The 12,591-nt window shown below is 35.6% G+C and overlaps 1 protein-coding gene across 5 annotated transcripts in view; it reads right to left on the reverse strand.

Moving 5' to 3' along the window:
* Bruce (BIR repeat containing ubiquitin-conjugating enzyme) overlaps positions 1-12,591 on the reverse strand; it is a 571,194-nt gene that overhangs the window by 233,608 nt on the left and 324,995 nt on the right. For all 5 annotated transcript variants that reach the window (XM_069833681.1, XM_069833684.1, XM_069833683.1 and 2 more), the window contains one exon: positions 9,897-10,327. In XM_069833681.1, coding sequence (XP_069689782.1) covers positions 9,897-10,327 — 431 coding nt within the window. The remainder of the gene's footprint in view (positions 1-9,896; positions 10,328-12,591) is intronic.

Below are 12,591 nucleotides of genomic sequence, written 5' to 3' on the forward strand. Positions count from 1 at the left end.
TTACATCGCGTAAGCTAATTTCATTTTCTTTTCTATTTCTCTTTATGCTTATCTTTTTTGTGTATGAAACTATAGCCCTAACATACATATGTAAAATAGGGCTAACCACCATTGGAGATACAATAATAATAATTGTTATTCATATCGTTATAAAACGATAACAGAATACAAATAATGACTTGAAATTTATTCATATCTCTAAAGAACGATAACAAAATATAAATAACGTGATATCCATAAAGAACGATAACTGAATATAAATGATAATTTGAATAGCATTTACATCGCTAAAGAACGATTAAAAAATAAAATGAAAACTTGAAGAAGGCCCGAACCCACAACCTTCGAATCATTAAACAAGCACTCTACCGCTGGCCTACGAGGCGCAGACATGGAACACTTTCATAGTTCGGGAACTGCTTGTACAAGCACATGCATCGTGTAACATCGCCGCAACCCGAAGTGGACTTTGAAAATATTCGCTGTTCACGAGTGCGGCCACTTTTTTTTTTGACAGCTGTACATATCATATCAGCCAGAACCTCAATCAGAGGATGCATGTAACATGTATACAGGATTTAGAGTAATGGAATTAGGATAAATAAATACAATTTACTGTAAGATTTAAGTGTGTTTAATGAACAGGATGAAATAAGTTATGAACAGAGGCATGAAAATAACGGAATTGCAATGAACGCAATAAAAAAAAAGAAGCATGCTTAACCCTCTGAAGCCAGTTTCACTACTACGAATTAATTATATAAATGGATATTATTGAGATAAATTGTATTTTCAGTGAAATACGATTTCAAAGAATGTGTAATCTTGTTTTTAATTTCATCATCATAGGCCACAACTGATCAGGAAGAGGAAAAGGAATTGGTTGGGTCACTGGCTGAGAAGAAATTGCCTCCTGAACAATGTACTGGAAGGAATGGTGAATGGAAGAAGAGTTCGGAGTAGAAGAAGATATCAGATGATAGACAACATTAAGATATATGGATCATATACGGATACTAAGAGGAAGGCATTAAATAGGAAAGATTGGAGAATGCTGGGTATGTATGTATGTATGTATGTATGTATGTATGTATGTATGTATGTATGTATGTATGTATGTATGTATGTATGTATAAGTCATAAGGTATAGGCCACTTGGTCTGTTCCGTCATTAGGGGATGTAATATATTTATTTTTAAAGTCGTCTTCCCATCATCTTCTCGGCCTTCAAATATATCTTGTTCCAGTAGGTCTAGAATGCAATAGTTTTCTGAGAATTCTGTCGTCATTCATCCTGTTCATATGTTCAAACCAGCCTCTTTTTTGGTTTACTATTCTTTCTGTTCAATTAAAAGGCCTCCCCACACCAATGCTAAATATTTGGAGCCATGGCGGCGACGAATATTTCACGTATACAGCGGCAACGAAATTCGCACGTTACCCCACACCGACGCGAAATATTCGCAGCGCTGACAGAGACCAAATTTCGCGTATGCAGAGGAATATAATGTCGTAGCTCCTACAGTATGATAGTTAATCAATGGCACTGTTATTTTTATGATTGGCAGGTCAATGTCTGAGGAAAGCATGGAACAAATTTTGTAATCAAAATTGTTTTTAAAACGCGGGAGAAAAAAAAGATACTAATTTGGAAGTGATCTGTTCAAAATAGACATTTACACTTTCAGAAGTGGTTAGCGGTAAACTTTTTTATTTTTCACTTTAGATGGGGGGTCAAAGCGAATGAAATGTTGAGAAAGAATGGAAATTACTTTTAAAAGTTGCTACTATTCAAAATCTTTACTGGTTTTCAAGTTACGGCGAGTTAAAGGAAAGAGTAGTTTTTTACTTAGCGAAGAAGTCAAGACAACCTCTAGTCTGTGAGCCGTGCCCACGACCACGGCCGTTCACCTAGTACGTCACTTCATCCGCCAGAGCGCTCTCAGACATCACAGTATAGATAGCGCTATCAATCCGTTCATTTCTTCCTTCCAAATAACCCTATTGGCCGTTCATTACGTCTCACGAGGATAGAGGGGGAGAGAGTTTACCTGTTTTATGGAGATACACGGAGCGTCACTCGGGTTCTGGTACGCGGCAGATACACTTAACAAGACCTAGGCTCTCGTACGCGGGAGATATGCGGAAACAGTTGGCTCAGATTCAATCTCTCGTCCGCGGCAGAAACATTTAGCAAGACTTAGGATTTTGGTACGGGGCAGATATAGACAACGTGACTCGGGCTTTGTACGTGTTGGAGATAGATCAGTGGAGTAGTTGTATTGCGTCGTGTGTGTTTGGGATTTTAGTGGATCGTAGTTTGATACATCGCTTGCTAGTGATACGTCTTGGGGGCAAGTTTTAGTATTTGCATTGAGTAACATATTTGTGAGATATATGTGTTTGAGGTAAATTGTATTTGGGAATTACGTAATGAGATTTGATTTGAAACGTGAGTTCATGTTCCGAGACGGTTAGAGTGATAGAGCAGCAGTTACGGTCCCACATATTGTTTTAGTGTATTCCCTGCTCCATTTGATTATTGGTTTCCTTTGCCGCTATTTTGCTATCATATGCGTCGAGTTGGTTGCTATTTAAACGATCCTTGAGATTGCAATATCGTCCGTTACTTATTACGTGTATCTGTCTCCATCCCTCTCTCTCTGTCCGTTGGGTGTTCATTTTGTAAAGTGCAGAGATTTGTGTTAGTGCAATTTGCACAGAGTATGTCAGCAATATGTGCTATGGGTAATGTATAGTGATCAGTCATGTAATGTCTTATCCTGGGTAGAGTTTCCCTCTTATTGAGTGTATATGTATTTATAGTCTGGTTACTCAGATAGAGTGGTATCTATGCTCGAATGGATCATGTATTAAGTTAATGTGCCAGCTGGGTGTTGTGTTCAGATTCATACTCAGATAGTTAATATATATATATATATATATATATATATATATATATATATATATATATATATATATATATAAAGACTGGTTCATGAACATATGGCTAATAGGTTAGTCACTGATTGTCGAGAGGCAGCCATATTAGATTGTTTAATCACTTATAAGTGTGTTGGCCTCAGCCTTGTGATTCTTACATGATTTACATATCCTGGGGATATCATTTCAGATTAGTTTGTCCTATTTTCACTCACCTATTTCATATTTATTGTTATGTCATTTTTCATTTATGTACATTGTTATTTACTATTGTTAATTATATTTGTTTTACAAATTCACACTATTCATTTCTAAAAGTCTTCCACTGCGCACATCCAATCCTTCCAATGTGCCGTCCACCTGGCGAAAGCAGCCAATATAAGAAAGATAAAGAGGAGGAGTGGATGATCATACCGCCGCCGCCCTCCTCCACCACATCTGCTAATACAGAAATCTTTGCTCAGATTTCAAATCCGCTTACAAAATACTTCCATCGCTTAAATTGTTTCAATTACTCGTATGTGTTTTGAAATGTAATAATAAATATTAAAATAAATGTAATTAAAATATAAATAATCCAATTAAAAATAAATGTAATCACAATATTAAAATAAATGTAGTTACAATATTAAAATAAATGTAACTGAAATATTAATATACATTTAATTAAATTATTAAAAAAAAAAGGATCAAAATGGCGAATGATGGTACCTAGTATTTAGCCTTAGATATTGTGCTTGCAGTTGCAAACATTGTCAAAGAACTTAAAGCTCTGGAGGAGAGAACATATAGAAAAAAGAAAGAAGTGTGGGTGAGAAAGTGAAGTCCACATAGAAAAATAGAAAAGTGCATCAGAAACAAGAAGTTAAAGATATCTGAAAAGATAAATTACCTATGAAACGAATATTCTGAGAATCCCTGATAACATGAATTACCATCCCAGGACATATAAATAATTGAAAATAGTGAAATGAAATAAAAGATCCTTTATTGGTAATATATTTTTTATTCCTACTCAGAGAGATGACATTGGAAGATTCTCGGCCATTTAGCAATTTTCTAGGAATTGATGAGAGTACGTTCAACAAACTCCTAACACGATATAAATCATTTTAGTGCAGTGAAATCAATACATTCACATTTGGAAACAATTATTATTATACTTTAATTGTCCGCGTTTCTATTATAATGTAATATAATACGTCTAAACCCCCTCAATAACTTATTTTTCATGTTTTTTTTTTTTCCATCATTAGATACAAAAAGAAAACCATACTGACTTTAATTAAAATTTTTAGTAAACTAATACTCCTTTGAATGTATAATGGCTATATTCACTAAAATGCGCTCTCAACGCAGAAAGTATCATAAAATTCATACAGTATTTGCAGTTCTAAATATATGATCGTGCAAAAATAGTATACAATATACGTGTGTTAAGTGCGTAACAAAATCTCGAAAACAGAAGAGACTCTACTTCGTCTCGTCTTTTCTAACTTTTCTTTGATTCTGTTATAATGCGTCCATCAAGAGAAGGAAAACAAGAGATGATGCCAAGTCTAAAATCTGGAAGGGGTTTGTCACACAAGTAGTGATATTCGCGTATAATTAATAAAATTATACTGTTTATGTGTAAGTGTAAGTGTGAAGCAGTATCTGCTAGGTGTAGATTTTTGCTAATTTTTTTAGGCGATGTATGAAATGGATGGGGAAAGGAACTGGCCACCCTACTCCATTATCTACTGGCCTAGTTGCCTCATAAGTGGTGTCTTCTTGGTATCATTTGTGAGGTTCAGACTTTTCTTCGGAAAATTGACTAAACAACAATCCTATAATATTGTATCTAATATTTAAAAATTAATTGCAAGTCGGTTATTTTAACATTATGTAGACAAATATCGTATAATAAAATAAAAATATCAGCTTAAGTCCACAACATAGATTATTATTGATTGAGCTGTAGTGACACCAAATGCGAGTACTAATGTTAGGAGATACAGTGCGAATCTGTAAGGTTTAATGAAAACAATTAATAGACCTATTTATGTTCATTGAAACAACTCTTCTGTACTAGCTAATACAAAAGTTCCTGAGTATTTCATAGGAATAAAGTAGGAATGAGATTAGTTTTGACAAAAAATTGCTATTAAATATAGGCTTATATGTTTGCTTTTAAGAATGAAACCTTTCCTGAACTAAGAAAATTATTAACTTTGAACTATTAAACCTTAGTAAGATGTTGAATGACGCAAAGTTCATATAGGTAGGTTCTCTAGAAATATATTTCTGTACTAAGCAATGCTATGATATTCTGAAGGACTGATAAAAGTCAACAAAGATGCGAATATGAAGTCATTCTTTATAGACAGGCCGTATGTAGGCTATAATTTTTCTCTTAAGATATGTTAAAGATGTGAATAACTTGCCACTTTCATTAAATTCCAATTGGATTGCATCTCATATCGCCCTTTTTCCTTACTTGTAATCCTCTAGAATAAATCGTATAATACTGGATGTTTACTTACAATTTCTGACAGAATGCCATCATAAAATTCGCGGCGGCAGTGAAAAAAACCACACAGGCGGTAAATCTAAATTTCAACACTGCAGATTCACAGCCGTCCGGCGATACATTCGCATCAGTGTGGGCACACTCATATACCGCAATGTACACTGAGACAGTGGCAACTTTGTGAAGCGAAACATTCGCTACCGTTGCGAATATTTCGCGTTGGTGCGGGGTGGCCTAAATAATGTTTATATTTACTTCTTTTCTTATTTGTGTATTTCTTATCTGGTCTGTTCTTTTATAGCCTGCCACTGTTCTTACATATCTCATCTGTGCGGATTCAATTCTTCTTCTATCAGTTTTAATCATCACACAGTTTTCACACTCATATATTAAGCTCGAAATTGCCATGACCTTATAAAACTTAATTTGAGTCTCAATTTGAGTTTCGTACTTTAAATTTCTACTTATTGTACCACACAGCATCTGGAATCTATCAATTTTTTTTATTTATATAATGGTATGAAACCTAGATAACAGAAATTTTTCACTTGTTCTCTGATACTATTGTTAATGTTAATAATAATAATAATAATAATAATAATAATAATAATAATAATAATAATAATAATAATAATCATTCTCACGTGCTGTTTGTCTTTAAATGCCACTGACTTTGTTTTTTCAGTTGAAATTTACAAATTATAATTCTTCAGTTTTTAATTTCAGTTTAAATAAATTTTTCAGATTTTGTTTTATTCTTCAGCACAAGGCCAGCCTTTTGTCGTCACCGCCGCAGCCACCACCACCATCCTGACTTTGACTCATTTCATATAAAGGTTACAGAATAGCCTCCTCTCTTTCCAATCCACACCTATTTTCTTCAGGATCCCCACATGTTTATTCGAATCCACTCTCTCAGAAGCCTTTTCCAAGTTCACAAATACATACATTTCTTTATTTTGACAACAGTGGCCTATATTCTTGAAAACTTAATGATGAATGATGAGAGAATTTATTGTACATGACCTATTAATGATTATTTTACCAGTTTAACATATGAGGGGGGACCCAAAAATAACCGGATTTTTTTTTTATTGAACTCTACATTCACAGTACTTTAGTCCCCTTCAAAGTATTGTCCATGTGCATTAATGCACTTGTCCCAATACTTTTGCCACTGCTGAAAACAGTACTGAAACTCTTGAGGCAGGATACTGTTCAAAGCTGTTAGCGTGTTTTCTTTGACGTCATCCATATCACTGAATCGCTTTCCTTTCAGACATTTCTTCATCCATGGAAACAAAAAAAAAGTCCGACAGAGCCAAATCGGTTGAGTAGAATGGATGAGGTACCAGCACCATGTTGTTGTCTGTCAAAAACTGGGACCATCAGAGCTGTGTGGGCTGGAGCATTGTCGTGGCGAAGCAACCAGTTCCCATTTCTCCACATTTCGGGCCATTTTCGTCGCACACTCTCTCATAATCTTCGTAACACATTCAAATTTTGGTTCACTGTTTGTCCTGGCCGAACGAACTCTTTGTGGACAATGCCATTCACATAAAAAAAAAACAAATCAACATTGTTTTCACATTGGATAGCATTTGACGTGCTTGCTTGGGTCGTGGTGAATTTGGAGTTTTCCACTGGCTCAATGCTTGCTTTGATTCTGAATTGTACCCATAGCACCAAGACTCATCCTCAGTCACAATTCTTTTAAGAAAATTTGGATTGTTCTGCACTTCACTCTTCAAGTTGCGGCAAACTCTCACGCAGTTTTTTCTTTGGTCATCTGTGAGCAAGTGAGGAACAAATTTTGCAGACACCTGTCTCATGTGCAAATCTTCGGTTAAAATTTGCTCGACCGTGCTCCATGACAGGTTCGTTTGCTCAGAAACTTCAATGATCTTTCGACGATCTTCATCAATTGCAAGTTTGATTTTAGCAATGTTTTCGTCATTTTTTCCTGTTGAAGGACGCCCAGGGCATGGCATGTCTTTAGTTGACATGTTGCCAGATTTGAAACAAGAAAACCGCTTGTAGACCTGTGATTTTCCCAAAGCATCATAATCAAAGGCTTACTGAAGCATCCCAATGGTCTCGGCTGCAGTTTTCCCTAACAGAAAAAAAATTTCACACACACTCTTTGTTCCTTGTGGCCGGCCATCTCACTAATAGCCAAACGGTTGAAACAGGAACACAAACAACACAGCACCACAAACAAACCACTTAACTCAGACTGACGCCAGCTCACTAACGGCCACAGGAGACCCCAAACTAACAACATCTAACAGCACAACTCGTAACTACAAAGCATGCGCGTGCAACAGTTCGGTTCTTGTTACTTTTGGGTCCACCCTCGTAAATGCATAAGAATTTAACACGATTCCATTGTCAAAAATCTACAGTTATAACAATAATTTTTAGCCACAGTAACTTGCATCATAAGGGGAATTGAAAGATTGTTTCATTTTTTGTGGAGTATGGCATACTTTGAACTGTGCATGCACAATATTGATCTTAGCTTTTGTCTGCTATGGAGCATGTGGATCAGAGGATACAACGAATTTCAAATTTGATCTGCACAGAAGTGCATGGGGTGAATGATTTTGAGCACACGTGTTCGTCGACTCAAAGCATATAAGTCTCCATGGAACAATGGTCAGCAGAAAATCGAGCATTCGTCTTAGAGACATTTTTTAAAAACAATCAGTGATTGTTACTCAGAGATCATTTCACCGGCATTTCAACATTCATCGAAAGGTACTAAGGACGGGACTAGTAAAATCCTTAGTTTGGAATGTAATATTGTATGGGGCAGAAACATGGGCATTACAACGAAATGAAGAGAAACGACTAGAAGCATTTGAAATGTGGATATAGAGAACAATGGAATTTGTGACAGAATAAGAAATGAAGCTGCACTAGAAAGAGTGGATAAAGAAAGAATAATCCTGAAACTGATCAGGAAGACAAAAACAAACTGCATGGTCCACTGGCAAAGAGGGGGAAGAGAAACTGGCCACCCTACCCCAATTATCTCCTGGCTTAGTTGCCTCATAAGTACTGTCTTTTTGGTATCACTTGTGAGGTTCAGACCTGTCTTCAGACAGTTGACAAAACAACAACAACTGGCTAAGAAGAAACTGCTTACTGAAGGATGCACTGGAAGGAAAGGTGAACAGGAGAAAAATTTGGGGCAGAAGAAGACTTCATTAGATGATAGACAACCTTAAGATACATGGATCATATGCGGAAACTAAGAGGAAGGCAGAAAATAGGAGATGGAGAATGCTCGGTTTGCAGTGAAAGATTCGAACTTGGGCAGAACACAATGAATGAATGAATGAATGAATAAAAATGGTGGTGGTGGTGGTGGTGGTGGTGGTGGCAGGGGAGCAGCAGCAGCAGCAGCAGTAGTAGAACAATGCAGTAAAATAGAATTTACTATTGAGAGGCCAAGTAAAGAAAGTAAAGAACTGTTTTTGAGCCACAGATGATAATTAATAATTAAGAACTATGCTGAATCATAAACACATTAGAATATGTTTATCCATATCTATAAGAATAATATCAAGCTTGTATTAACTTTCTATAGTTATGCATGTACGTATTGTGAAAGCATCTGTTTCACATCCATGTCAAATTACAAACAAATAACATAATTTTTTAATAGTCCTATACATAGTGGGCCAAAAATTGCGGCACAAAATTGAAATGGTTATATTCCAGTAGCTAATGATGTTTCAGCGATACCCTGAATAAAATTGTATTCGAATGTTATCTAATCTGATCTGCCAAGAAAATATTGCATTCTTACACAATGTAATCTGAAGATTTAGGTGAAAGTATAAACATAATGAATGAATGAATGAATGAATGAATGAATGAATGAATGAATGAATGAATGAATGAATGAATGAATGAATCAATCAATCAATCAATCAATCAATAAATATGTATGCATGAGAGAGTAGAGAGGGAAGAGAGTTCGAATTCAAGTCCATCTGTCTGCAGGAAGTGATTATCATAATATTAAAAACAATCATGTGTAACTCTTTTTAGGCTGAATGTATTACTTCTCACTTTCAAAGAATAAAAAGATTTTATAACTGCATTTTAAAGTAAGAAAATCATAACATACAAAAATATTAGATGGAATAAATGATAATGAATGGTACATTTTATTACTTCTATAATTATCTACACATAAATTAAAAAACAAATTTATAACATTCTTAATACTCATCTAATATATCTTTCCTGACAGATGTTACTGGAACTAATAGCATTTTGTCATCATAGAAATGGCGCCCTCCTTAGGAAAATGCACTCGTATATCAAATTCCTAATCCTTGCTAATTTTCATTACAGCAAAATTTAATTTTTCTAACTTGTTTCTGAAAGGAAAGTCCAACTTAACTGAAAAATATATTAATATTACCTGTTGGTGCAGTTCTGTGAATACTTTATCAAAGCATGTGGTAAGCATCTGTAGACTGTCAGATGGACTGCAATCAGTTGGCTGCCATAATGCTAATGTATTCTCATCCCATGCAGAAGACGATGGCTGTCTAGCTGCGTCAGGTGGAGCCTGAATTGCTGAATTTACGCTCAGTGGTAAGTTATAAGCTCCTTGGGCTGTGAGTCTGCGTAACATCACTTCTGCACTCCCTTCAACTCCATATTCCAAGCGTGCATCAAGAGCAGTTGATATGCTTGAGGTTGCACTCACTGGTGCACGACTTGCAGCCCCTTTCTTTAGAATGTTTCGTCCACGTTCCAGAATGTCGTCCAAAAAATCCTCCAATTCACTATCATCTGATTCAAGCAATGATGGTAACTGGAAGCCATTACTCTTGGAACATGAAGGACCTGAAAATTAAAATGTGTTACTATTTCTTATCCCTAGAATGTACAAAATTTTACACTTCGTAAAATGGAAGTGGTTGTCAAAAACCAGATTCTCTCACCTTAATGAAAAATTTAATTCCTTACGGGTAATGGGTATTGTTTTTTCCTTTTTCCAGCCTGCATACAAAATTTAATATATTTAGTAATTTGATAGAAAAATCAACTTTTGTGTATGTTCATTATTCTGATTCTACCATAACTTCTACAATGAAGTCTCAATACACTTAAAAATTCCAAATCAAATTATAAACATTGCATTCGTTATTTATCATCAATGTCGTCATCATCCAATGATTCATTACAACTTCAAGTTAAACTTCATAACAGGTAATTTCATTCCTTAAATTGATCTTGTAAGAGTCAATGACTGCAACAACCTATCAAAGTATAGTTAAAAGAACTTTCATCATCTATCATCATGAGCATGTATTCCTAGCAGTGACATTCATAGTAACATATTCTCTTTTTAATACTAAAGTATATAAGTATATTTCAGTTGGGCTTTTATCTCAATCTTAAAAATTTGATATCGTATGTGCTTTCTACCTACTATTGGTAAAAATCTAAATTCAACCACTTCACTCTGACAATACAAAACAGATGATTTCTCAAGAACAATTTAGCTATTACGTTACAGAATTTTGACATAATGCAGCAGTGTCCATCTAGTATTTCCATAAATTCTATGAAATTCGTTAATATTACACTCAAAATTTCTGTATTTTGAGAAGCAGAATTTACTTATCATATATCAAAAGTTTTATACTTCTTCTACAAGTTTGGTTTATTAACAAGTACATGGTACTAAGCATCCGAACTTTTGTTTCTTAAAATGATTATATGAAACTAAATTCCTTATAAATACACTCAGGGACAAAAAAAAAACCGGACACTTCTATATTTGCTTGTATTTTGTTGCCAATTATTTCAAAATGAAACAAAACCCATTTAAACAAAATAATGTTTCATTTAGCATCTTATACGACAACATTTGAAAAAAAAATCTCTGATGAGAAAATTGACAAAAAATTACAAAGGGCATATAATTATGGCACCGTTTGGTCTAACGGTTTTTTCATTTTATGGTGCCTTAAACATTAAAAACTCTTTTTAGTAACGGGTATTACCCCCTCTGGCTTGAATAACTGCATCCATACGTCTTGGCATGCTCTCAATTTGGTTAGCAATGTCTTCTTGAGGAATAAGTTCCCATTCTTCGCCAAGTGCTCGCCTCAACTCTTGTAACGATTCTGGTCTCGGTCGTCTATTCTTAACACGCCATCCCAGCATGTCCCACACGTGTTCAATTGGGTTCATGTCTGGACTCCTTGCTGGCCATGGAAGAACATGGATTCCCACTTCTTGGAGATAATCTCCGATCACATGAGCAATATGCATTATCATGCATTAAAACAAAATTATCGCCTACAAATTGCCCAAATGGCACAACATGATCAGCCAAACATTCATTTATATACCTATCAGCTGTTAATCTTCCATTTTCAACAAAAACCAACTCTGTACGAGCATCCGTACACACTCCTGCCCAAACCATCACTCCACCACCTCCATACGGCACATTTTCGGAAATGCAACACTGTGAAAATCGTTCTCCCCTCCTTCTCCAAACTCTTTCACGTCCATCAGGTGAGCACAGATTGAAACGGGACTCATCGGTGAACAGAACACAGCTCCACTGTCCATTTCTCCAATCCATGTGATCATTTGCAAAACGCAGTCGTTCAACTCGATGCATCCTGGGAAGTCTGGGACCAGTTGCAGGTCTACTTGATATCAGTCCACTTGCTTTCAACCTCCTTCTAACTGTTTTGGCCGAAATTGGGCGTCCATGCATGTTAACAAATTGCTGGGCTACACTAGTAGCTGGCAGGTTGCACTCCCTAAGAATTCTCAATGCCATATACCTGTCTTCATTTGGATTTGTAGCTCTTGGACGACCCGAACCTGGTCTCCTGGTATATTCTAGGGTCTCTCTATACCGTTTTATGGCATCATGGGTTGTGCTTCTAGCCATATTCATAACATTTGCAATGTAACGTACACTGCTTCCATCATCGTAAAGGGCTACAGCTCGAGCCACATCTTCAGGTCACATCTTGTTTTAAGACAAATGTTACAACCCCACTTAAACTCAGAAAATGTAAAAATAAAGAAATAACGAATGATAACGATAATGAAGCACAAAATGGTTGAGACAAAATTGT

Source organism: Periplaneta americana, chromosome 8 (genome assembly GCF_040183065.1).
Source record: "Periplaneta americana isolate PAMFEO1 chromosome 8, P.americana_PAMFEO1_priV1, whole genome shotgun sequence".
NCBI classification, from domain to species: Eukaryota; Metazoa; Arthropoda; class Insecta; order Blattodea; family Blattidae; genus Periplaneta; species Periplaneta americana.